This window comes from Myotis daubentonii, chromosome 3 (assembly GCF_963259705.1).
Source record: "Myotis daubentonii chromosome 3, mMyoDau2.1, whole genome shotgun sequence".
Lineage (NCBI taxonomy): Eukaryota > Metazoa > Chordata > Mammalia > Chiroptera > Vespertilionidae > Myotis > Myotis daubentonii.
In genome coordinates, this window is record NC_081842.1 from 189843462 (window position 1) to 189869069 (window position 25608).

At 42.4% G+C, this 25608-nt stretch overlaps 1 protein-coding gene and 1 pseudogene across 8 annotated transcripts in view; one reads left to right on the top strand and one right to left on the bottom strand.

The window, feature by feature from the left end:
- FOXJ3 (forkhead box J3) overlaps positions 1-25608 on the bottom strand; it is a 133241-nt gene that overhangs the window by 81929 nt on the left and 25704 nt on the right. For all 8 annotated transcript variants that reach the window (XM_059689785.1, XM_059689788.1, XM_059689792.1 and 5 more), the window contains exon 2: positions 24068-24128. In XM_059689785.1, coding sequence (XP_059545768.1) covers positions 24068-24111 — 44 coding nt within the window. In that variant the 5' untranslated portion in view covers positions 24112-24128. The remainder of the gene's footprint in view (positions 1-24067; positions 24129-25608) is intronic.
- LOC132231977 (U2 spliceosomal RNA) lies at positions 14619-14755 on the top strand (annotated as a pseudogene).

The window sequence follows — 25608 nt, forward strand, 5'->3', positions numbered from 1 at the left end:
GTGGTGTTGATAATAGTAGTTACTGCTATTATTCTTCACATTTCATTTTATAAACATGGACTATTATTATACTACGCTGGCATCCTATTTGTCTCAATTAAGTTTCCACTAAGTAGCTTTATTTTGTTCAAATTCCCAAAGCATCAGTCACATATATTTTCAAAGTTAATATAAAAGTATATTATAAATTGGAATGTAATTGATATTGCAGATGTTCCCCATTGAGAACCATCTTTAACTTGTCTCCTTCCAACAGTATCACTAATTGACACTTTATGAGTCAAAGTAATATAATGAGACATATAGTAAGTAGGTACTTAATCTGTGTTATAACATTTAACAAGAATTTATAATTACACTAGAGGCTTGGTGCACAAATTCATGCACCAGTGGGGTCCTTCGGCCTGGCCTGCTAGACTGAGCCGAAACCAGCCCTCCAACATCCCGAGGGGGTCCTGGATTGCGAGAGGGCGCAGATCAGGCCGAGGGTCCCACCAGTGCATGATCAGGGCCGGGGAGGGACACAGGAGGTTGGCCAACTGGGTAGTGACCACAGGATGGCTCCAGGGTGTATCCGGCCCGTCTCACTCAATCCCGATCGGCCGGACCCCAGCAGAAAGCTAACCTACCAATCAGAGCATCTGCGCCCTGGTGGTCAGTGGACATCATAGCAACCGGTCGACTGTCTGCCTCCTGGTGGTCAGTGCACGTCAAACCCAGCAGTTGAGCAGCCTTAGCATATCATTAGCATATTACGTTTTGATTGGTTGAACTGACGACTGAACACTTAGCATATTAGGCTTTTATTATATAGGACTAGAGGCCCGGTGCACAAAAATTTGTGCACTCGGGGGGGGGAGGGGCGTCCCTCAGCCCGGCCTGTGCCCTCTCGCAGTCTGGGACCCCTCGGGAGATAACGACCTGCTGGCCTGCTCCCGGGTGGCAGAGGGCAGGCCCAATCCCTAGGTGTAGCCCCTGGTCGGGCTCAGAGCAGGGCTGATTGGGGAGTTGGGGTACCACCCGCTGTCATGCACAGAGCAAGGCGGATCGGGAGGTTGCGATGCCACCCTCAGTCACACTCAGGGTAGGGCCGATTGGGGGGGTTGGGGCACCGTCCCGTCACACTCAAGGCAGGGTCGATGGGGAGGTTGCGGCGCCACCCTGTCATGCACAGAGCAGGGCCAATCAGGGGGTTGGGGCACTGCCCCCTGTCACCCACAGAGCAGGGCCGATCAGGGGGTTGGGGCGCCGCCACTCTCACACTCAAGGCAGGGCCAATGGGGAGGTTAGGGCTCTACCCCGTCACACACAGAGCCGGGCCCGTGTGGGGGGGGGGGGGGATTGGGGCGCCGCACCCTGTCACACACAGAGCCACAGGGCGATCAGGGGGTTGGGGAGCTCTCCCCTATCAGGCACAGAGCAGGGCTGATCAGGGGGTTGGGGCGCCTTCCCCTGTCATGAACAGAGCAGGGCGGATAGGGAGGTTGTGGCCCCGCCCCCTGTCACACACAGAGCCACAGGGCGATCAGGGGGTTTGGGCGCTGCCCCCTGTCACACTGATCCCGGTGCTGGGAGGCCTCACGGCTCCGCTGATCCCGCTGCTGGGAGGTATGTTACCCTTTTACTACATAGGATAGAGGCCTGGTGCATGGGTGGGGCTTTTTGGTTTGCCCTGAAGGGTGTCCTGGATCAGGGTGGGGGTCCCCACTGGGGTGCCTGGCCAGCCTGGGTGAGTGGATGATGGCTGTTTGCAGCTGGTCACACATCCTTCAGGGTGGGGGTCCCCACTGGGGTGCCTGGCCAGCCTGGGTGAGGGGCTGAGGGCTGTTTTCAGGCTGGTGCGTGACAGAAGCTCCCAACCGCTCCTTTTTTCTTTTTTTTTATTCTGGTCCAGCTTTAGCTTTGAGGCTTGGCTCCAGCTCTTAGGCCTCCGCTGCTGAAAGTGGTTTCTGGCCTTTGTTTACAATGTTGCGATCCTGCTGGCTGAAGCCTGGCAGGTTTCTGGGGTTTTGTTTAGCTTCTATATTTGTTACATAGTTGCTTAGAGTTGCAGGTCAGAGGCCAGCAAGGCAGGTGGGGAACGTTGCAGTCCTCCATCACTGAAGCAAGCAAGCCTCATGTTCAGTTTAAGCTGCCTGGCTGCCGGCCGCCATCTTGGCTGGCAGTTAATTTGCATATCACCCTGATTAGCCAATGGGAAGGGTAGCGGTCGTACGCTGATTACCATGTTTCTCTTTTATTAGATAGGATATGTAAGGGCTATACACACTCACACGAAGTATCATAAAATTCCTGCCATCTAAGAACACAAAGGCCAATCAGGAACGTCAAACACAAGAAAGAGCTAATTTTTTAAATATATTTTTATTGATTTCAGAGAGGGAGAAGGAGAGAGTGAAACATCAGTGATGAAAGAGAATCATTGATCAGCTGGTTGCCTCCTGCACGCCCCACACTGGGGACCAAGCCCGCAACTCGGGCATGTGCCCTTGACTGGAATCAAATCCAGGACCCTTCAGTCCACAGGCTGATGCTCTATCCACTGAGCCAAACCAGCTAGGGCTAAAACAATTTTTAAAAAAGAGTACAAAGCTGAGCTCTTTGTGCTGCAATGATTCAGAAAAGGGAGGGGACAACAGTGACTGAAGCCTTAAGAGGTAGAGAAGGAAGAAGTTGAGCTAAAACTTGAAGTTAAGATCTAAATAGGCTGGCAAGATGATGCCTAATTATCAAAGACATCATGAGGAAGAATTATTCCATTGTTGTGCTTATTTTCATCAGTTCTGCTAGTGTAGATCTGAAGTTCACTACAAAATCTCCTTTAAATCTAGACTCTGAAAAACTTGGGCTTCTGTTTGTAGTTCATTAAGTTTTATATATTTTTGGTGGGGAAGTAAAAAAGTGCCTCCATTGTTGATGCTTAGGCTAGTCGCTGCAGTGGTTCTCCATTAAGTGTTGAGAACACAAAAAATGGCCATTAGATTTGCCCAGGTCAGTAACTTTAGAAAAAAAACCTCTTAGTGGAATAGGGATGACAGAAGTCCACTTGTATAAAAGAACAGATGGTAGTAAATTTTAAAAGAGCATGAGAGGTTCTGAGAAATCTGGTTATGAAAATCTGGTTAAGAAATGTCAGGCCTTCATTACCTCCTCATTCCAAAATCTTCCTAGCTGGCCTCCTAGATAATGATTTCTCACCACTCCTCCCTGCTAGTCATCTCCAGAGTTATGCATATACTCCAAGAGAAATTTGTCAGTATTGTTTTTCATGTTACCGTGCCAAAAAACTTTCAATTGTTCTTTCTCCTATTATACATTCCAAATTGGCGGGAGGGGGAATAGGGATCTCAACTCTTCATTTTCAACTATCACGCTGTTTTATATGTATAACTAGAAGCCCGATGCACATAATTCATGCATGAGGAGGGTCCCTAGGCCTGGCCGGAGATCAGGGCCGATCTGTGGGTGACCGGCAGGGCAATCGGGGGCCCCTGCTGGCACCCACCTTGGCTGGCCTGGGGTCCGTGGGCTGGAGGCAGCTCCTTTGGTGAGCGTCTGCCCTCTGGTGGTCAGTGTGCGTCATAGCAACTGGTTGCTCCACCAGTTATTCCACCATTCAATTGATTTGCCTATTAGGCATTTATTATACTAGAGGCCCGATGCACGAAATTCATGCATGGGAGGGGGGTTTCCCTCAGCCCAGCCTGCACCCTCTCCAATCTGGGGCCCCTCGGGGAATATCCAACTGCCAGTTTCGGGCCTAAACCAGCAGTCGGACATCCCTCTCGCAATCCAGGACTGCTGGCTCGTAACCGCTTGCCTGCCTGATTGCCCCCTAACCACTCCCCTGCCGGCCCAATCGCCCCCAACTGCCCTCCCCTGCCAACCTGGTTGCACCCAACTGCCCTCCCCTTCAGGCCTGGTTGCCCCCAACTGCCCTCCCCTGCCAGCCTGATCACCCACAACTGTCCTCCCCTGTTGGCCATCTTGTGGCAGCCATCTTGTAATGACGGGGGGTGGCCATCTTGTGACAACGTCACGTGATGCCACCTAGGCTTTTATTATATAGGATAGGAGGATTGCATCATAGGCTTAAGCTTTCTACCCTCACTCCCTCTTCCCGCACCCTCCTCATTAAAGATAGTAACCATTCACTAGTTCAGTGATGGCAAACCTATGACACACTTGTCAGAGGTGACACGCAAACTCATTTTTTTGGTTGACTTTTCTTTGTTAAATGGCATTTAAATATATAAAATAAATATCAAAAATATACATCTTTGTTTTACTATGGTTGCAAATATTAAAAAATTTCTATATGTGACATGGCACCAAAGTTAAGTTAGGGTTTTTCAAAATGCTGGCACACTGAGATCAAAAGGTTCGCCATCACTGCACTAGTTCTTCATATACTATTTAGCACTATATAGGTACATGTTATCTAAAATATATTTATTTTTTAAATACATTTTTATTGATTTCAGGCAGAAAGGATAAGGGAGAGAGAGATAGAAAAGAAACATCAAGAATAAGAGAGAATCATTGATCGGCTGCCTCCTGCACACCTCCTACTGGGGATAAAGCCTGCAACCTTGACATGTGCCCTGACTGGGAATCAAACAATGACCTCCTGGTTCGTAGGCCAATGCTCAACCACTGACCCACACCAGCCGAGCTCTGAAAAATATTTAGATAAGGAATAAAAGTATTCCTTTCTAAAATGCTATTTTCCTCTTATTCTGCCTAGCTGGCTTTTATTTTTCCTTCAAGACTAATCCCCAAACATTTCCCCCTCCAGAAAATCTGGTCAATTCACTCTTCCCATCCTTTACCTCCTAAATTGACCTAGATCCTGCTCCCATAGAATATAAATACCTCTATCACAGGGCTTATAAAGAATTATAATTATCTTTACCTATCTTTCTCCCATAAGACCATGAACTCCTTGGAAGATACGCTCTTATTCTTTTCTGTTTCCTCAATGCCTAGTAACATAGTAGGTAAAAGATCAAAAATGGTTAAGTGATTAAAACAGTGACTATCCAATGAACATGGGGTGTGCTCCTCCCCAAATAAGTGAGACCTTGCACATTTAAAAGCTAAAAGGAAGAGGTGAAAGAAAAGAGGACTCAACAGCATGAAGTAAGGATAATCATAGGATCTAAATCCTTTATGAATTGAAAAAAAAAAAGTATAACTCAGGACACAGATTGACAAATAGCAAGTATTATACAGGAACATAGTTCTACTTAAATAGCAGAGAAAAATAAAAAGATGGAGACAAAGATAAAAAGATAACGTTACTTGTGGGAGAAAGCAAACTTATATTCAAAGTTCTTAAATCTATGATGGTATCTGTTGCTTAAAAGAAGTTCCATGAGGAATTTTTTCTGCTTAAAATGAAAAGGTAAAAGAGCATCAAGATATAAGAACTCAACATTAAGTCATTACACAGGGAGAGGAGAGAGGGTTCTAATTCCACTCTGTGAAACACTGTCTGTGATATGACCCCAAATATGCTTTTTAGCAAATACTTTAGCACATTGCTTGGCCTCTCTCAGCAACTTCCCTGACTCACAAGGAGTAGCCAAGGCTTATTATTAAGGACTAGGGGCCCGGTGCACGAAATTCGTGCACTGGGTGTGTGTGGGGAGGGGAGTGCCCCTCAGCCCAGCCTTCCCCCTCTCACATACTGGGAGCCCTCAGGCGTTGACCCCCATCACCCTCCAATCGCAGGATCGGCCCCTTGCCCAGGCCTGATGCCTCCGCCAGAGGCGTAGACCCCCATCACACTCCGATCGCCTGATTGGCCCCTTGCCCAGGCCTGACGCCTCCGCCAGAGGTGTCAGGCTTGGACAGGGGACCCCCATCTTCCCCTGATCACTGGCTCTGGCCCCCGCCCAGGCCTGAGGCCTCTGGCCCAGGAATCATGCCTGGGCAGGGGACCCCCATCTCCCTCTGATCGCTTGCTCCACCCCCCACCCAAGCCTGACGCCTCTGACCCAGGCTTCAGGCCTGGGCAAGGGGACCATCATATCCCCCCAATCCCTGGCTCAGCCCCCCACCCAGGACTGATGCCTCGGCCAGAGGAGTTGACCCTCATCACCCTCCGATCACCAATCACCGGATCGGCCCCTTGACCAGGCCTGAGGCCTCCGGCAGAGGTGTCAGGCCTGGGCAGGGGACCCCCAGCTCCCCGCGGCTGCAGGCTCCGCCCCTGCCCAGGCCTAACGCCTCTGGCCTAGGCGTCCGGCTCGGGCAGCGGGGACCCGCAGCTGCAGCCGCCCCACGATCGTGGGCTTCGCTTTAGGCCCAGGCAAGGGACCCCTAGCTCCTGGGACTGCCAGCTTCGACCGTGCCCAGCTCCCATCGCTGGCTCCACCCCTACTTCCTGCTATCACTGGCCAGGGCGGCAAAGGCGCCTGATTCTCCGATCATGGCTGGGGGGCAGGGCCGCCTTTGCCCTGCCCCCCAGCTCTTAGCTCCCCCCTGGGTTTCCGATCACTGTCAGTGGAAGGGGGCTTCTTCCTGCTTTCCCTTTCGCCTCCCTGCATTGTGCCTACATATGCAAATTAGCCGCCATCTTGTTGGCAGTTAACTGCCAATCTTAGTTGGCAGTTAACTGCCAATCATAGTTGGCAGTTAACTGCCAATCATAGTTGGCAGTTAACTGCCAATCATAGTTGGCAGTTAACTGCCAATCATAGTTGGCAGTTAACTGCCAATCATAGTTGGCAGTTAATTTGCATATAGCCCTGATTAGCCAATGAAAAGGGTATCGTCGAACGCCAATTACCATTTTTCTCTTTTATTAGATAGGATATTTTCAAACATAGGGAAATGGGTAGATATTGTTAGCTCCCTAGATGGAGTTAAGAGAAAGACATCAAGGAAAATAAAAGAAATAAGAATAATAAAGGTAATGAAGTTGTTGACCTAGATGTTCCTGAATCCTCACACTCAATTCCAGACATCTTAAGGCTTGGCAACATGTGAGAAACTGAACTGAGAACTCAAAGGAAATCCTTGTAATTAGCACAGCAGGAATTCTGGTCACATGCATTTCAGGAGATTTATACATACTTTTAATATATACATATTTTTATACTATATATAACTTTTATTACAGCATCTCGGCACTCAAGGCAACTAGAAGCAAGGTATGTGGCAAAGGCTACTAATTGCCTAATCTGTTTTTAAAAACACCTAATATCTGTTTTTACCTCTTCCTCAGGAATACAACCTCAATTTTATTACAGATGGTATTGCGCCTTCTGCCCTTCCTGCTTTCCGAAATGTGGACACAAAAGTTGTTGCTCCGCCCTAACCATTTTGGCTCAGTGGATAGAGCGTCGGCCTGCGGACTGAAAGGTCCCAGGTTCGATTCTAGTCAAGGGCATGTACCTTGGATGCAGGCATATCCCCAGAGGGGGGTGTACAGGAGGCAGCTGTTCAATGTTTCTCTCTCATCGATGTTTCTAATTCTCTATCCCTCTCCTTTCCTCTCTGTAAAAAAATCAATAAAATATATATTTTTTTAAAAATCAAAAGTTGTTGCTCGAACAGTTACCTTGGATTATAAGGTGACCTTTGAGAATGGAACCACACACTGAGGATATGGAAGCAGAGATAAGGAATCTTGGTCCCTGGTTTTTGTGTGAAGCAATTATGAAGCTGTCATCCTAGCCCTGAACTACCTACCGTCTAGACCAGTGGTTCTCAACCTTCTGGCCCTTTAAATACAGTTCCTCATGTTGTGACCCAACCATAAAATTATTTTTGTTGCTACTTCATAACTGTAATGTAAATATCTGATATGCAGGATGGTTTTAGGCGACCCCTGTGAAAGGGTCGTTAGACCACCAAAGGGGTCGCAACCCACAGGTTGAGAACCGCTCGTCTAGACTTTTTATATGGTGAGGTACTATAAATCTCTATCAGTGGATGAATGCAATTCCTAACAAACATGAAATTTGGCACATGCAAGTGGGGTGATACAAGTAATAGAACCTCATATACGATATTCTCTTAAGGGAAGAGTGGATAAGGCAAACATTAAGAATTCTGATAGCACAGGTTAGAAAGCTGGAGACACTTATTAAACAGTGATGAAGAATTTGATCAAACTGTCATCCATAGAGGCTGGCAAGCAAACCATATGCCAACCAAGACTACAGCAAGAAGAGAAATGTAGGGAAAATTTAGAATGTTGGCATGTGTTAGCTCCTTGCCACTTAAAGTCCAAGAGAGAAATAAATTTCAATTAGAGTTGCAAGCAGAGATGGAGAAAATGCCAAGTGAGGTACTCCCTGCCTATAGTCTGCAATTTAAGCTAAGAGTCCTATTATTTGAAGCCTTGCATGGTTGAAAAAACATCAACTGCTTCTGAAGTAGCAAACTAAAGTAACTGAGTACTAGCTGCAAAACTGCAGACTTAGCAGTAGAGAAGACTGGTACTTTGCCACACAAAAGCAATGTTTTAAGGGTGTTTGTCTTTCCACCCAAAACTATTGTTTCAAATAGCCTCACAGAGCCATCATTCCCTCAGGAGCTGAAAGAGGTAAATGAACTTGGATGGAGAGAATAAATTCTTTATCCCCCCACTAACTTGTAACTGAAATTTAGCATGTCCTTTAATTATGAAAGTAGACACCAAATCACTAACAGTACCATTAACAGTACCTGTCTGTGATTTTGCCATCAATAAAAATCACAAAAATATTTTTATCAAATGACAAATGTCACAGAAGCTCAAATTTTTATTTAAACTCATCAACTACTTCAGAATTATGAATGCATTAGACTTGCCCCTAGATCTTTTCTTATTTCATGTGTTACTTTAAAGCAGCATGTGGGGAACATCAATGTGTGGGCCATATAATGCCTACGAAATCATTTGGTCTGGCCATACAAAGGCATTAGGGGTGAGTTAATTAAATGTCTGACCAAATATAGCAGGCTAATTTTTAAGTTGATAATTTTGTATGATCCAAGAATCTACACTAACAAAAGAGAAACATGGTAATTGGCGTACGACCGCTACCTTTCCCATTGGCTAATCAGGGCAATATGCAAATTAACTGTCAGCCAAGATGGCGGCCAGCAGCCAGGCAGCTTGAAACTAGCATGAAGCTTGCTTGCTTCAGTGACGGAGGACTCCAACGTTCCCAGCCTGCCACTGCAGGCCTCTGAGCTGGCAGTTTCAAACACTGTAACAAATACAGACGCTAAACAAAACTCCAGAAACCAGCTTTCAGCCGGCTGGGATCTCAGAGCTGGAGCTGATACAGAGTTTCGAGAACCAAAACAAACCAGATACCTGCTTTCAGGAGTGGAGGCCTAAGAGCTGGAGCTTCAGAGCTAAAGCTGGCCCAGAATAAAAAAGAAAAAAGAAAAAAAGGAGCAGTTGGGAGCTTCAGTCCCAGCCTGAAAACAGCCCTCAGCCCCTCACCCAGATTGGCCAGGCACCCCAGTGGGGACCCCCACCCTGAAGGGTGTGTGACCAGCTGCAAACAGCCATCATTCCCTCATCCAGGCTGGCCAGGCACCCCAGTGGGGACCCCCACCCTGATCCAGGACACCCTTCAGGGCAAACCAGCTGGCCCCCACCCGTGCACCAGGCCTCTATTCTATATAGTAAAAGGGTAATATGCCTCCCAGCACTGGGATCAGCGGAGCCACGAGGCCTCCCGGCACCGGGATCAGCATGACAGGGGGCAGCGCCCAAACCCCCTGATCGCCCTGTGGCTCTGTGTGTGACAGGGGGCGGGGCCACAACCTCCCTATCCGCCCTGCTCTGTTCGTGACAGGGGAAGGCGCCCCAACCCCCTGATCGGCCCTGCTCTGTGGGTGATAGAGGGTGGAGCTCCAACCGCCCCCCCCACAACAGGCCCTGCTCTGTGTGTGATGGGGTAGAGCCATAACCTCCCCATCGTCCCTGCCCTGGGTGTGACACTGGCGGTGCCCCAACCCCCTGATCGGCCCTGCTCTGTGGGTGATAGAGGGCAGCACCCCAACCCCCTGATCCGCCCTGCTCTGTGTGTGACAGGGGGCGGTGTGCCAACTCCCCTATCGGCCCTACTCTGTGAGTGACTGGGGAAGCTCCTCAACCCCCTGATCGGCCCTGCTCTGTGCGTGACAGGGGGCAGCGCCCCAACCCCCTGATCGGCCCTGCTCTGTGCGTGACAGGGGGCAGCGCCCCAACCCCCTGATTGGCCCTGCTCTGTGCGTGATAGGGGGTGGCGCCACAACCTCCCCATCAACTCTGCCTTGAGTGTGACAGGGGACGGTGCCCCAACCCCCCAATTGGCCCTACCCTGAGCGTGACTGAGGGTGGCATCGCAACCTCCCAATCCGCCCTGCTCTGTGCATGACAGGGGGCGGCGCCCCAACTCCCCAATTGGCCCTGCTCTGAGCCCAACCAGGGGCTGCACCTAGGGATTGGGCCTGCCCTCTGCCACCCGGGAGCAGGCCTAAGCCAGCAGGTCGTTATCTCCCAAGGGGTCCCAGACTGCAAGAGGGCACAGGCCGGGCTGAGGGACCCCCCCGAGGGACCCCCCCTCCCCCCCCCATCACAAATTTTTGTGCACCCGGCCTCTAGTGATGTTATAAATATCCAAATGGCCCTTGGAAGAAAAAAAGGTTCCCCCCGCTAAAGAAACATCTAGCCCAGCCAGTATGCCTCAGTGGTTCAATTCCCAGTCAGGGCAGATGCCCAGGTTGCAGGCTCAATTCCCTATAGGGGGTGTACAGGAGGCAGCTGATCAATGTTTCTCTCTCATTGGTGTTTCTATCTCTCTATCCCTCTCCTTTCCTCTCTCTCTCTCACTAAAAAAAAAAAAAATTATAAAAACATTTTTAAAAAATTTAAAGGCATGTCTATTTCTAGTTACAAAGTTAATATTTTGCTAGCCATATTTCAATATAAATTAATTTCCTTGGTATTCTTAAATATTGTTTTATGAATTTTGAGACACTATTCTGAGAAGAGTCCACAGGTTTCACCAGACTGTTGAAGAGGTACCAAAACAGGGTTAGAAATCCCTAGGATAAGCAGAGCACAAAGCAAAGGGTCTTCACATTATGTTTGGGCAGGTCCTTTGGCTCAAAAAAGCCAAAAGTCTAGAAACTAAGTTTTTAAAGATAACTGTATGGAGGGTGGGAAAGACAAAGAATCTAGACTGCAAAAGCCTCTTATGTTTATAAAATAATACCCATCAACAAGCTCATAAACAAGAACTAAGCTATAAAAGTTATACATTTCCCAGAAAGGGCATTTTTACCAATACCTATCTCAGATGTAGCCCTGGAGGATACTGCATAAGGTAAACCTTTTAGAAGACACAGGGAACAATGAAGGCCACACCAAAGAGCAGAATCAAGGAGCTTTTTACACTGTCAGGAAGTCTCTGCCACTCCTACCCAGTAGGATTTTATAATCGATATGGACTAGTGACATACTGAGTGTTTCCCATTACCACCTTTTCTACGTTTACTACTGTTATCCTATTCCTTCTCCACCATTATATACTAGGTATGTAAAGTGCAGACTCGGTTTGCAGGTCTTTGAACAAGCAGCCACTCTGGGATCTAATGAAAGGGACTGCATCCAGAGAGCCTGACTTTTCAGCTAGATATAATAACTGGGTTATCTCTTTTTGGAAAAAGAACGAGTTCTATATATAAGAAGAGTACATGTGGATATTTGGGCACCCAAAGGGGCAGACAGATATGGTGAACACCTAAAAATAAATGAAAAAAATCTATTACAGATTGACTTTACATTTTGTAACCATGTGATGTAAAAAAAAAATTTTTTTTAATGTATAAAGTAATAATTTAAGCTATTTTAAGAAAAAGTAGTTGATGTTACTTTTTTCAAAATTAGTTACCAGTGCAAATGCAAACTGGTGCAGCCACTGTGGAAAACAGTATGGAGTTTCCTCAAAAAACTAAAAATGGAACTCCCATTTGACCCAGTGATCCCACTTCTAGGAATATATCCCAAGAAACTAAAAACACCAATCAGAAAGGATATATGCACCCCTATGTTCATAGCAGCACAATTTATAATAGCTAAGATTTGGAAACAGCCTAAGTGCCCATCAGGAGATAAGTGGATTAAAAAACTGTGGTACATTTATACAATGGAATACTACACTGCTTAAAAAGGAAGGACTCCTACTTTTGCAACAGCATGGATGGACCTGGAGAGCATTATGCTAAGCGCAATAAGTCAGTCAGAGAAAGATAAATATCACATGATCTCACTCATTTGTGGAATATATTGAACAACATAAATTGTGAACAAATACAAATCCAGAGACAGAGAAGCATTGATCAGACCGTCAAATCTCAGAGGGAAGGTAAGGGAAGGTGGGGGTAAGGGGGAGAGATCAACCAAAGGACTTGTATGCATGCATATAAGCCTAACCAATGGACACAGACACCAGGGGGGCGGGGGTGGGGGGGTGGGGGGGGGGGGGAGAATAAGGACACATATGTAATACCTTAATCAATATAGAAAAAAAAATAGTTTTCATACACCAGCCTAATCAAAGTTCATATTTATCTTTTAATTTCAATAAATAACACAGTTGATCTCTGCTCCATTTAGAAGAAAAAGAGACAATCTACAAAGGTATGAATAACTGTCTGGACCTTTAAACGTCCTGAGTAATGACCTTTTTAAAAGAGAAGCTGAAAAAATTCCTCAATGCAGTTAAAATTCAGATGGAAAAATCACAATTTAAAATAAGGACTCCAATATCCAAATAATAGGTCATTCTTCAAAACTCAACTTTCACAACTTTCCTTTTGCCCAATAAATTTTCACAACTTACACAAAATTGGGGGGGGGGGGCCTTTAGTGAGAAAACTTCATCTTTAAACACAATTGTGATTTCAGATCTATCTACACTAATAAAATAGAAAAATGCAAATTGACCATACCTTCATGACGCCCACCAGCCAATCAGGAGTATGCAAATTAACCCAACAAAGATGGTGGGTTAATTTGCATATGCAGGCACCGAGCAGCTAGGGGCAGGGTGGCCGCTTTGCGCGCATGCCGGCACCAAGCAGCCTGGGTCCCAGGGACGGGTGTCCTCAGGACCCAGGCTGCTCTGAGCCTGTAGGCCCACACGTAGCCCAGAGCGGCCTGGCCACTCAGGGCCTACGCACGCAGGCACCGAGCAGCCAGGGGTGGGGCAAGAACACCCTCTGCGTCACCATGGCGGGCCTGTGGGCAGTGCGCATGCGCCGAGGGGCCGGGGGGTGGGGAGGGGGGAGCAGGACAGCGAAAAAACCAAGAGCGTGGGAAGCACCAGGAATTCTGGGAATCGTCGTTCTGGTGGCAGCCCCTGGACCAGAAGCAGAAGCCCAGAGCGCAGGGGAGCACGAGGAATGCTGGGAATCGTAGTTCTGGTGGCGGACGCATTGTGGGATCTCCTAGACCAGCCGTGAGCAAACTACGGCCTGCGGGCCGGATACGGCCCATTTGAAATGAATAAAACTAAAAAAAAAAAAAAAAGGCTGTACCCTTTTATGTAATGATGTTTACTTTGAATTTATATTAGTTCACACAAACACTCCATCCATGCTTTTGTTCCGGCCCTCCGGTCCAGTTTAAGAACCCATTGTGGCCCTCGAGTCAAAAAGTTTGCCCACTCCTGTCCTAGACACTACAGCAAAGTGAGCCTGGAGCAAGTTACTGTTGTGCGTGGGGGATGAAGGGAGAGCAAAGGTGAGAGACATAAGTAAAGTCAGAGTGTCGAGGAAAAATTAAAAGAAAGATATCCTGCAACTTCTAGGAAATCTCCAATGGAGCAAAGAAAAAAGACCTCTGGGTTGGGGTCTCAGACAATTCGCTCACATGATTGCAAAGATAGACAGAAACTCCCAGATTGGAGAGGGCTCCCCTGAGGGCTCCCAGATTGGAGAGGGTGCAGGTCGGGCTGAGGGACCCACCCCCCCCCCCACCCCCATGCACAAATCTTCGTGCACCAGGCCCCTGGTTTATCATAAAATCAGAGATAAAGAACTTCATTAGCTCATTTTTTAAATTCCTGTTATTACTTATTTTGGAGACTAATAACATTCTTTAAGATCCCCAAGGGAAGAAAAGTTCACAACTTATTCAAATCTGTTGTAAGATTTGTAATTCACTGTGGTTGTTTTTATTTTTTGTTTTTAATTTTAAAAAGTTTCAGCAGGCTAATCTAAACCTTCCTTGCTATCGAGAAGAAAATTTCTTTAAATTCTATCTTAGAAAATGAAAGCTGGTCAGAGTTCTCTTCATAATGATGCTTCATATGTTTTATAGTATTAACATCATTTGGGCTCTTTGTTCTCAAAACTTAAAGACTAGAACTTCTTCAACCCAATATGATTCAAAAATCATAATATACCTATTGCTCTTCTCTAGATTCTCTCCAAATTATTCCACAACTATGTAATCTTAGATTCATAAAACTGTATTCTAAATTCATACAAGCCATACTCATAGAACTCCATTCCATTCAGGATACAAAATTAGGGATCATATGGTCAAAAGATATTTTCATACTATATGTGTTATTCTCAGCTTTAAAATATTTTACTCTACAATTTAGGGAGGCATCGCTTCTCGGCCTTTTGGCTAAGATCAAGTGTAGTACAATTTAGGGAGGGGAAATAAGTATTTGGGGGCATTAACCACGAAACTACTAGTACATCCTGTCATTAAATGCATACTATATTTTGCATTTAAACCTCACTCTACCTACTGAAATCTGTTTCCAAGTAGCTGGAAAGACTGATGAATACCAGTCCCCCTTTGACACAAGAACACTCAAAGCCATCTTTGCAGCTGTTACTTAAAAACCTAGATGGAATCTGCTATTAATATTTCTTATACTTAGTTTAAATATCCATCTATATAAAAGCCTAAGCAACCACCGCAACCGAACAGACGACCGAACAGGTTGCGTGGGGCAACCAGGCCGGCAGGGGGGTTAGTGAGGGGCGACCAAACGACTGAGCAGCAGGCTGAGTGGGGTGACCCAGCCTGCAGAGGGGTTAGTGAGGGGCAACCACACTCGTGCATGCGCGATACATATAAAGCTCTCGCTGGTGCGAATTGCACGCATGTGTTTCCATCTGTCATTGTCGATCTTGAATGTGGTTGACATTTCTATTATAGAGAAAGGGCAAATAGGGATATTAAAATATTTCTAATTAATTTGCTTTCAATGTGCACAAATTTGTGCACTGGGCCACCAGTGTCAAGTATATCTCAATAAAGCGTTTCTAAAAAAAGAAACAAAATATTTGCGGTTTGGTATTAGTCAGCCAAGACATAAAAAGAAAAAGCCCTTAAAGAAAAAATTGATAAGTTGGATATTATCAAAACTGAAAACTGCTCTAGTAAAAAATTTGCATCCCAAATATCTAAAGAACTCTTATAATGCAATCATAAGAAGACAAAGTACCAAGTTTTAAAATGTGCAAACAATATGAAGAGACATACAAGTAGCCTATAAACAAATGAAAACATGTTCAGCATCATTAGTCAATAAGGAAATGCAAATTAAAACCACAATGAGAGACCACTTCATACTTTTTAGAATGTCTAAAAATCAATTTGAAAAGCAATAATAATCTTTCTTCATGAATTTGGTTTAAGCCACATTGCTTTCTTCTTAATGTCAAAACAAAAATAACTACATTTCTACTGTAAGGTAAAGCATGAATGATTAACCCCATTTTATTATGGCTTCCACTCCTGTTTTCCTCTCATTATCCTATGTGGGCTTCTCTTCTTGATTTTCTATTTCTTGATCTACAGACCTACTTTTAAATATATTAAGAAGCACTATTTTTTTCTTGGCTTCTACTTACCCAAATAGTCTCATCTTTTCCATAACCTCCATGAATTGTACTTTTCTACTAGTATATTGCTAATATGTCACTTTTCAAACTCCATAAATATGTGACCGGGTAGGGAGCAAGAACATTAACGTAACTGAGAAAGTGAGTTCCTATGCTTAAAATCTCTATCCAGCACCATAGATCTTCAACAGAGTCCTGTCCATGGCACCTATCCTTCAGGATCTCAAGTATGAACTAGAACAAAGCAGAATAATCTTTTGCTTTCCTTTTTATGTTGTTGTTGTTGCTTTTATGAGAATCTTGAATACTAGTGAGCACTTAAGTATTCAATATGCATCTGTCAAACTGAATAAAATTAAAGCAGGAGTTCATTTCAAATCCACAGGATACTGTTTTGCTTTGAAGGTTGAAATCAAGTCTCAAATTCATTACCCACATGACTATAAGAAAAGGGTTTTGGCCGAAGCCGGTTTGGCTCAGTGGATAGAGCGTCGGCCTGCGGACTGAAGGGTCCCGGGTTCGATTCCGGTCAGGGGCATGTACCTGGGTTGCGGGCACATCCCCAGTAGGAGATGTGCAGGAGGCGGCTGATCGATGTTTCTCTCTCATCGATGTTTCTGACTCTCTGTCTCTCTCCCTTCCTCTCTGTAAAAAATCAATAAAATATATTTTTAAAAAAAGAAAAGGGTTTTGAACTCTAAAAATGCCCTCTCTTAAAATTGAATACTTCTAACCCAACACTGGACACATGCTGTTTGTATCAGATACTTTGTGTAGTGTTTTGCCTAGTTTACCATGTCCTTTCTCAGTGGTCTCCATCCCTAGGGTCCTGAAAGTTGTATTTATACCATGCCTGCACTATTACTACAACAAATTAAAGGATTTTTTTTTATGTCATATCTGCTTTAATTTTTAAAACTCTATTTTAAAAGACTCTTTCAGAGCAATTTTAGGTTCACAGCAACATTGGGCAGAAAGTACAGATGTTTTCCCATATACTACATGCTCCCTGCCCCTACACATGCACAGCTTCCCACATGATCAACTCCCCACCCAGAATGGTATGTTTGCTACAAGTGACGAACCACCACTGCACATCATTGTCACTCACAGCCCATAGTTTAATTAGGTTCACTCTTGGTGGTGTACATTCTACAGGCTTGGACAAACTTATCGGCCACTATGATATCATACAGAGTATTTTCACTGCCCTGAAAGCAAATTAAAGGATTTAAACCAGGGTTGATACCTGACCCAAGTTGTTCACCTGAATTTTCTCCCTCAGGAATTTAGAATTAGGACTGAACTGTTTGGGCTGATCTTCTGAATGAAGAAACTATGAACTTGAGAGTTATTGTATGGCCATATGCCAGAAGTTGGTTTGTAGAGCCCTGGCCGGTGTGCTAAATGGTTAGTGTGCTGGACCACCCAGCACCGGAAGGTCGCGGGTTCGATTCCCGGTCAAGAGCACATACCTGGGTTACCGGTTCAATCCCCAGCCCCAGTTGGGGCCCATTCAGGGGCCTAACCAGTCAATGTTTCTTTCTTTCTCTCTCTCTCTCTCTCTCTCTCTCTCTCTCTCTCTCTCTAGCCCCACCCCCCACCCCCTTTCCTCCCTCCCTTTCTCCCACACTCTGTAAAAATTAATGGGGAAAAAATACCCAGGTGAGGATTAACAAACAAAAAAAAAGAAAGTTGGTTTATAGAAATGAAGAAATAAGTTACATTCAGTGAGAAGCAACAGAGATGCAAGTATACTGCCTAGGTTCCTAAGAACCTAAGTTCTGTTCCCTCAAGAGATCCAGCTATCCCTGGGTTCTGTGAAATACCCCAATATTCTCCAAACAAATTTTTTGTTTTTCTTTTTCATTTGATATATTTAGTGCTGATTTCCTTTACTTGCAACCAAACAAACTTGACTAAAATCAGCATACTAAATCAAATCATGTAACTTTTTTATTTTTCATATTTTATACTATGTGCACCATTGATAGGCAGAGATTTTATATTTGATTCTTCTTTTACTTTGCCCGTATATTCAGTGATGATTTTTATTCCCTATTACATGATAGTATTTTTCCCTACATATATGAATTCATGACAAATGTAATTTCTCCACCACATCCCCATAATAAAACTACCTTTCATAACAAGATTTTTTTAAATCTTATACATGTATTTCAAAATTAAGCTACTAGCTTTATATTATTTATTCCAGTTTCCTGCATTGATCTTTCCTTTTGCACTTATTTTTTTATGGTATGATCAATTAAGTGGAATATTTTATGGTATCCCTCATTTAAGAAAAAGCCTCAAATTATAACAAATACTGATAACCAAGAGGCAAAATTTAGTAATTAGGAGCATGGGCACTAAAATAAGATCTATGTATAAATCTCAATTCTGTCCCTTAATATAATGCATGTCCTTGGGTTGCTTAACTTTATCTCAGTTTCCTAGTTTGTGAAACGAGAATAATAATTCTACCGACCTTATAGAGTTGTTGGTGGGATTTAATTAATATACTTTAAAATGCTTAAATAATGCCTGGTCTAGAAGTAAGAGCACCTTAAATGCTATCAAGGCCAATATTTAGTAACAAAAGTAACTTTTATAATGTCCTTCAGTCAATGGTACTCTTCAATACCTGATGTTCAGAAATGGAAGCCCTAAGGCATTAGATGAAAGATTAAATTACATTTAGAGTGAGCTAGACCAGCAGTATCCAATAGAACATTCTGCAATTACAGAAATGTTTGTGTGCTATTCAATAAGATAGTCACTAGCATATGTGGCTACTAAGCACCTAAAAGTGGCTAGTGTGACTGAGGAACTGATTTAAACTTGTATTCACTTTTAATTAATTTAAATTTAAGTAGATGCACGAGGCTAGTGGCTACCGTATTAGACAGCAAAACTTTAGAAGATAAGCCAGAAAAGTTCAAAGTACATTTTAGAAAAAGTTTCTATAGTGGTCAAAATTAAGAGACTTTCTCATTAACCTTCATTTAATCGGAACATGCCAAAACTAAATATGAGAACAGATTTTATCAACTCCAAAAAGTTTGATAAAAATGATAAAAGATAGCAATGACAATGTAAAAGCTATTTCTGTTCCTGTGTGGGGCAGACGTAACAGCATAAAATTATAAAAATAAACATATAATATTAAATGTCAGCAACATCCTTAGCCTGAAGGCCAGTTACAAATCTGGACATTACTGATACTCGAGAATCTAAGAATTTAGGGTAAAAGAAAAAATAGGAAAAAGGGGGAAAAGAAATCCTCTTCTCACATGTTCTTGAGTTGAAGCAAAGAATATAAAATCTGTCCTCTTTTATTCTAAAAATGATGATTCTTTTTGCTTTCTACTATTGCAAACTGGTAAAGAGAAAAAATATGCTAGATGCCTTATGTACATACTTAGTCCCATGAATCCTAACAGACCAGTCAGGTAAGCATGAACAATCCTCTAACAGCAAAATTAGTAAAAGTGGAGTAACTTGTCCAAGATCATATGCGTAATATGTGGCAGAGATATGAACCTGTATCTATCTGATTCTAAGGCTATATACCAGAGCTGCCTTATTAATACCAAACCCTGCTACTAGAAACAAGGCAAGAAGCCTTAAAACAAATCTACCCTCTTCTGGTTGTTCTAAATTGCAGGGTCATCAGTATCAACAGGAGGAAACAGATGAACAGGAAATTCATCTAGGACACTAATATAACACATGAGCTTCTCTGGCGCTAAAATATCCATGTTCCCTAGCATATTCTAAACAGATACACTGGGTTAATAATAAAAGGCATCTTTAAAGAAGAAGCATAACAAAAAAGAAAAAAAAATTAGTGTGAAAAAGGGGTGAAAATAGAAAAAGATAACAAGAGGAAGAAATCTCGTGTGTGTGTGTGGGGGGGGGGGGTTGTATGTCACCAGAAACTACTTAAAGTGCTACTGATAAGCCAGTATCCCAGGCTACATACACATATGAACCATAAAATAAATCCTCTAATACATGTTAGCCAGTTTAAAAATACAGAAAAGGCCCCATTTTAACAAGTCCCCAAAGTCATCAAATTTTATTTTGCTTTGATCAAACCAAATGATGAAAAATAGTCTATTGCTATAATATGTGAAAGAAGTATGTTATAAACATACTAGAGGCCTGATGCACAAAATTCGTGCAAGAGTAGGCCTTCCTTACCCCAGCTGCCGGCACCTGCTTCCCTCTGGCACCCAGGAGACCTGGGCTTCCCTTGCAGCCCCGGCATCCCAGAAGGATGTCCGGTCTAATTAGCATATTACACTTTTATTATTATAGGTATGTGTATACTTGCCTAAATAAAGCAAATGTTCAAGGAAAGCTTTTGATTGCTTTTGTTTTTGTTTTTTAAGTAAGCTTTTGCTCTTACTGAATCTGTACTTTGAAATAAAAACACAGGTATACCTCAGGATTCAAACCTATCTTTTGCAAACTCAGGAACCAAAAGGATTCTGCTAAATTTTTAAAGATTCTACTGTTTGATAGAAACTGTATCCATCATTATCTGAACTCTCACTCTTGTTCTCCAAAACTCAGGAAATGAATAGCTATAGATGATCCAGTATTCACTATCCAAACATTATTTAAACTCAGGATATGAATGTAGTTGATTCTAATTAAAAGGCCTACTTGTGAATCCTATATAAATTTTAATATAATTTCACATCCTATATAATAAAAGGCTAATATGCAAACTGTCCCGTCGACCGGGAGTTCAACCAGGAGTTTGACTAGGGGGCGGGCCCAGCCCCATCAGCCCCAATCAGGGCAGGCCAGCCAGACCCCACCTGTGCACGAATTCATGCACCAGACCTCTAGTGATTTATAAAATTAGGGCTTTTTTTGGCATCATACAAGTATTCTGCATAAACACTAGCAGCAAAATAGATCTGAGAAAATATCTTTTTGTACTATATTTCTTAGTAGTTTGATGGAACAAGTTATTAAGTTATTCCCCCTAGTTCCCTTTACTTCACTTAGCACAATACCCTCTAGGTCAACCCATCCATGCTGTTGAAAATGGTAAAACTTCATTCTTTTTTATATCTGAGTAATATTCCATTGTATATCTTTTAATCATAAAATACAATAATGTAATTTAAAAAATAATCCTAACACAGTCAAATTAAACAAGGATCCAATATCATTCATAGCAAACAATATTTAATTTGTTTACCCTAAATATCTAAAGGAGAGAGAAGAATTTTAATCCACTAACTAGCCTCTCCTACCCAACAAATATTTTTAATATTTTTTAATCCTCACTCAAGGATCTTTTCCCATTGTTTTTAGATAGAGTAGAAGGGGATAGGAGATGGGGGGGGGCGGGGGGGGAGAGAGTGAGAGAGAGAGATTGAGATTAGTTGCCTCCCACATGACCCCCACAGGGCTGGGAACAAACCTGAAACCCAGGTGCATGCCCTTGACCAGGAATTGAACCCACAACCCGCAACCGGCCAGGGCCCCCAACAAATCTTTTAAATGTCACACATTTTCGTTCCACCTCCTATCTTCACTTACACATAAATTGTCTATTCCCATTCTTACCTATGCCTACAAACCCCTACCTGCCTACCAATTTCCTCTTTCTCAGCCACATATTCAGTTCTTCTCCACCAACTCAGATGTTTTTTGTTTTAAGGCTAGCCACTTCCTAGATATAGCAGCAGTATATATAGGAGAGTTATGAGTTCTGGCTCTATTTCTAGAAAGATGTTTCTGGTTTGAGGAAGACTCTCTGGAAAGGTAGACTAAAATTGATTGTGGTTTTAAACAATCCAGTGTCCCCCCATCACTACCAGAAACTAGTCATTCTTTTCTTCTTTTTCATATATTAAACCAACACTGGCTTCCAGTTAGAAAAACCAATGACAAACAATGGTTTTCTCTGTTTCATAAATGGACTTTATAAAATATTACAGAAATAAAAGATGTATGTATTTAATTTTTATTTTTTTAATCCTCACCCAAGGATATTTTCCCATTGATTTTTAGAGAGAGTGGAAGGCAAAGGGAAAGACCAAGATATATTGATGTGAGAGAAACACATCGATTGGTTGCCTTCTGCACACGCTCAGATCAAGGCTCAGGCAAGGGAGGAGCCTGCAACAAAGGTACGTGCCATTGACCGGAATCCAACACAGGAACCCCTGGTCCACAGTCCGACACTCTATCCACTGAGCCAAACTGGCTAGGGCTGAAAATAAGCCAACTCAGATGTCATGGAGCTTCTCAGTTTATTAATTAAATACTAGAGCATTTATAACTATATCCACAAAAAATTTTAATTCTAGAATATTGTGCAAAGAATTACAGTGAACAAATTATAAATAACTCATGGTATCTCTTCTTTTTCGTCATCCCTTCCAATTCTATAATTCTATCAAGCAAAAAAGTTAGATATATATTATTCTTCACCCAATTTCATATAAGCTTAACCTAAACATAAATATTCAAATAAAGGGATTTAAAATCTCAGCCAGTGACTTTAATATATGTTTGTTTCAGCATATCCCACAACTGAAATATCTGTAGGGAAGTCTAATCAGTGGAAGATCAAAGTCTGTAAAATGTCCTGATATGACCATATCCAAAGTCTTAAATAGTCCCAAAAAAGGGTAAAATGACTCTTCCCACCATACTCATTAAAAACCGTTAACTCAAATCAGTTCTATAGCAGCTTTGGAAATTTTAAAAAAGATAATACTCTTTTTAAAAAGTTCTTTACAGAATTACACAGGTATCCCTTGTTTGGTAGCATGGGGGGAAGGAGGGAAGGTGCCAGGGTCCTCCATCTGTTTCCATTATAAGCTGGAAGATGCATTCTCAGGGAAAGATATACCATTATGCCATGGAGTAAAGTTTTTTACTAAGGTAAAAGAATAGCCAGCCTTGGTCTGTTGAAAACTCAAGTGTGTAAACACTACGAAGGCAACTTCATTTTTCTTTTGTGGAATTCTAGACAACCAGAATTTCTTTCCAGCCTAAGGATTCCTTGGCTTCACATTCATGGCTCTAACAATTTTGTATCCTTCCTCTCTCTCCTCTGCCCTCCAAAGCTAGGCAATTTTAGCTCTCTTCACCACTCTGTTCCAGCCACATTGACCTCCAACATACAAGACAAGTAAGTCTCCTGCCTTGGCACTTCCTGAATTCCCTCTACCTGGAATGCACATCTTCCATATATCCAAGATACGACTCATTCCATCTCTCTTTCAGGACTTCATTCAAATGTCACTTTTCAGTAAAGCTTTCCATAGCTACCCTATCTTAAAGAAAAAAACAACAACAACAAAACTGTATTTCCTATTCCTCTTCTCTATTTTATTTTCGCCTTAACCCTGTCACTAACATATACTTCTTATTTATCTTGCTCATTAATTGTCCCTTCACCAGAATGTGAGCACCATGATTATAGGATTTTTTATCTGCTATGTTCACTTCTGTAGCCCAACATTTAGAATAGTGCCTGACAAAATATTAGGTGCTCAACATGCTGAATGAATAAATGGTACTACTACCTGCAATACTACACGTAACTGGTAAGTGTTGCCATCAACACTTCATATTCTAGTCTGAAAAATTTCAATGAACAGACTAGATTTAGGTTGTCTTATCAATCTGTACTCTGGGAACTACAGCAACCCCTCGGGGATAAATGTGAGGACAGAAAACGGTAACCTAAGCAAGCAGAAAAGTCCTACATTTATCTGTTTTATTCACTGGATTTCACATAAATTTAACTTGTAAAGGATTTGGCAACTTCAAAAAATCTAAAACCACTGGGTTGTATATAACTTAATTCCTAAGTTCTATTTTACATTAGGTAATGTGTTTACCTAGGTAACATGTTTACATCCTCCTTTAGAAAGAGGTTAAAATTAAAATTAGCATCTAATCTCATTTAATAATCTTCTACAAAGGCAACCAATATTTACTCTGTATTTTCCAATTCAAACAAGAGATTAGTTTTTTAAAAAAAGAAATAACAAAGTATAAAATTATGTTATTTCATGTATAAGAACATATGTAAATTCACCAAGTAGAACTTAAAAGATCCAAATCCCATTACCACAAATATTGCTGTAAGTAAAAATATCTCCCAAGTAAAATGTTACATGCTCCAATAAAGAAAAAGAGGAGCACTCACCTTAATGAAGTTACAGATGGACAAGCCTGTCCATACAAACCCATCTGGCCACAAAGAGAATCTGAAAAATAGAGAAGAGTTATTTATCAGATGCTCCAAAGTAAATGAAACTATAAATCATGTTACAATTCTAATTAAAACACTCTGAAAACTCATAAAATTTAACAAATTGTTATGCTTATGTTATACAGAGTGTGTTCAAACTGTTTAGTAGAATCCTAGGGGTTCCAAGAGATGCCTAAAGGCTACCAAAAAGTTGAGCATGCAGACTCTCATTCCCACATAATTGTCCCCCACCCATCTACTCTTCAATCTAAGCAGTATTGGCTTTATATCCTGGACTTCACTAAGACTTCACTGAAATAATTCCATTGCTTAACACGTTAAGTGCCCAGCCTGTTTTGTCTTCCGGACAGAAAGTATAGCGTCAGTCACTGATGACTGATTAGGCCAGTGATCGGCAAACTCTTTAGTCAACAGAGCCAAATATCAACAGTACAACGATTGAAATTTCTTTTGAGAGCCTAATTTTTTAAACTTAAACTATATAAGTTGGTACACTGTTATTAACTTAATTAGGATACTCCTAAGCTGGCCTTTGCTAAAAACGTCCTCAATCTGATTGAGGTACGTTCGCTGAGGTTGACCCCTTCCAACTCTCCCATCCACACTCGTCTTGTATACTTGTTTCCTCTATCTCCTTTCCGAAAACCGACTTCTGCGCATGAGCCACGAAGTTTCAATCGCACTGTACATGCGCGCCCACACATGGTATTTTGTGGAAGAGCCACACTCAAGGGGCTAAAGAGCCGCATGTGGCTCGTGAGCCATGGTTTGCCGACCACTGGACTAGGCGCTTAATGTGTTTAAAAAAAAAAAGTGAAGAACAGCACTGAAACAGAAAGTCCATTGAATAAGAGAGTTCTACGGCCAAATTCTAACTGTGGCACTATGAGACCTTGAAGAATTCATATAAAACCTCACTGAACTTCAGTTACTTCATCTGTAACTTGGCAATAATACCACCTATATAACTTTATTTATTCATCGGAATAAATTGCAGGTTTGATGTAAGAATTAAATAAATTGATGAACAAATGTGAAATTGTCTATTAGCACTAATACTGGGCACAAGGATGATTCACAAATGTCTACAGGTAACATGAATGAGAGAAGTTGGAATAAGTATGTGTATACATATGCATACATTACACAACTGATGAAGATTATGAGCAACTAAAGAAAACATGTTCACTCTGAAGAAATCATCTGCTATTCCTAGTTTTGGAAAATTGTTACTAAACAAGATTGCAAGCCCGGTATTGTAAGGTCTTCTAATTTTTCTCAAGAGAAATAAGATATCCAAATTTTTATTTTAAATCTCCTGATTTTTATTTTCTAAATGCTATGTGGACCAAACAAACATTGGATTTTGTCCCAAGTTTATAACCTTTGATTTAGAGGCTTACTGAATTCCCTGCATACAACTGTCCCTGCATGCCCTGAAGAGAGACAGACATTTCTATTTCTGCCAGAGTAAC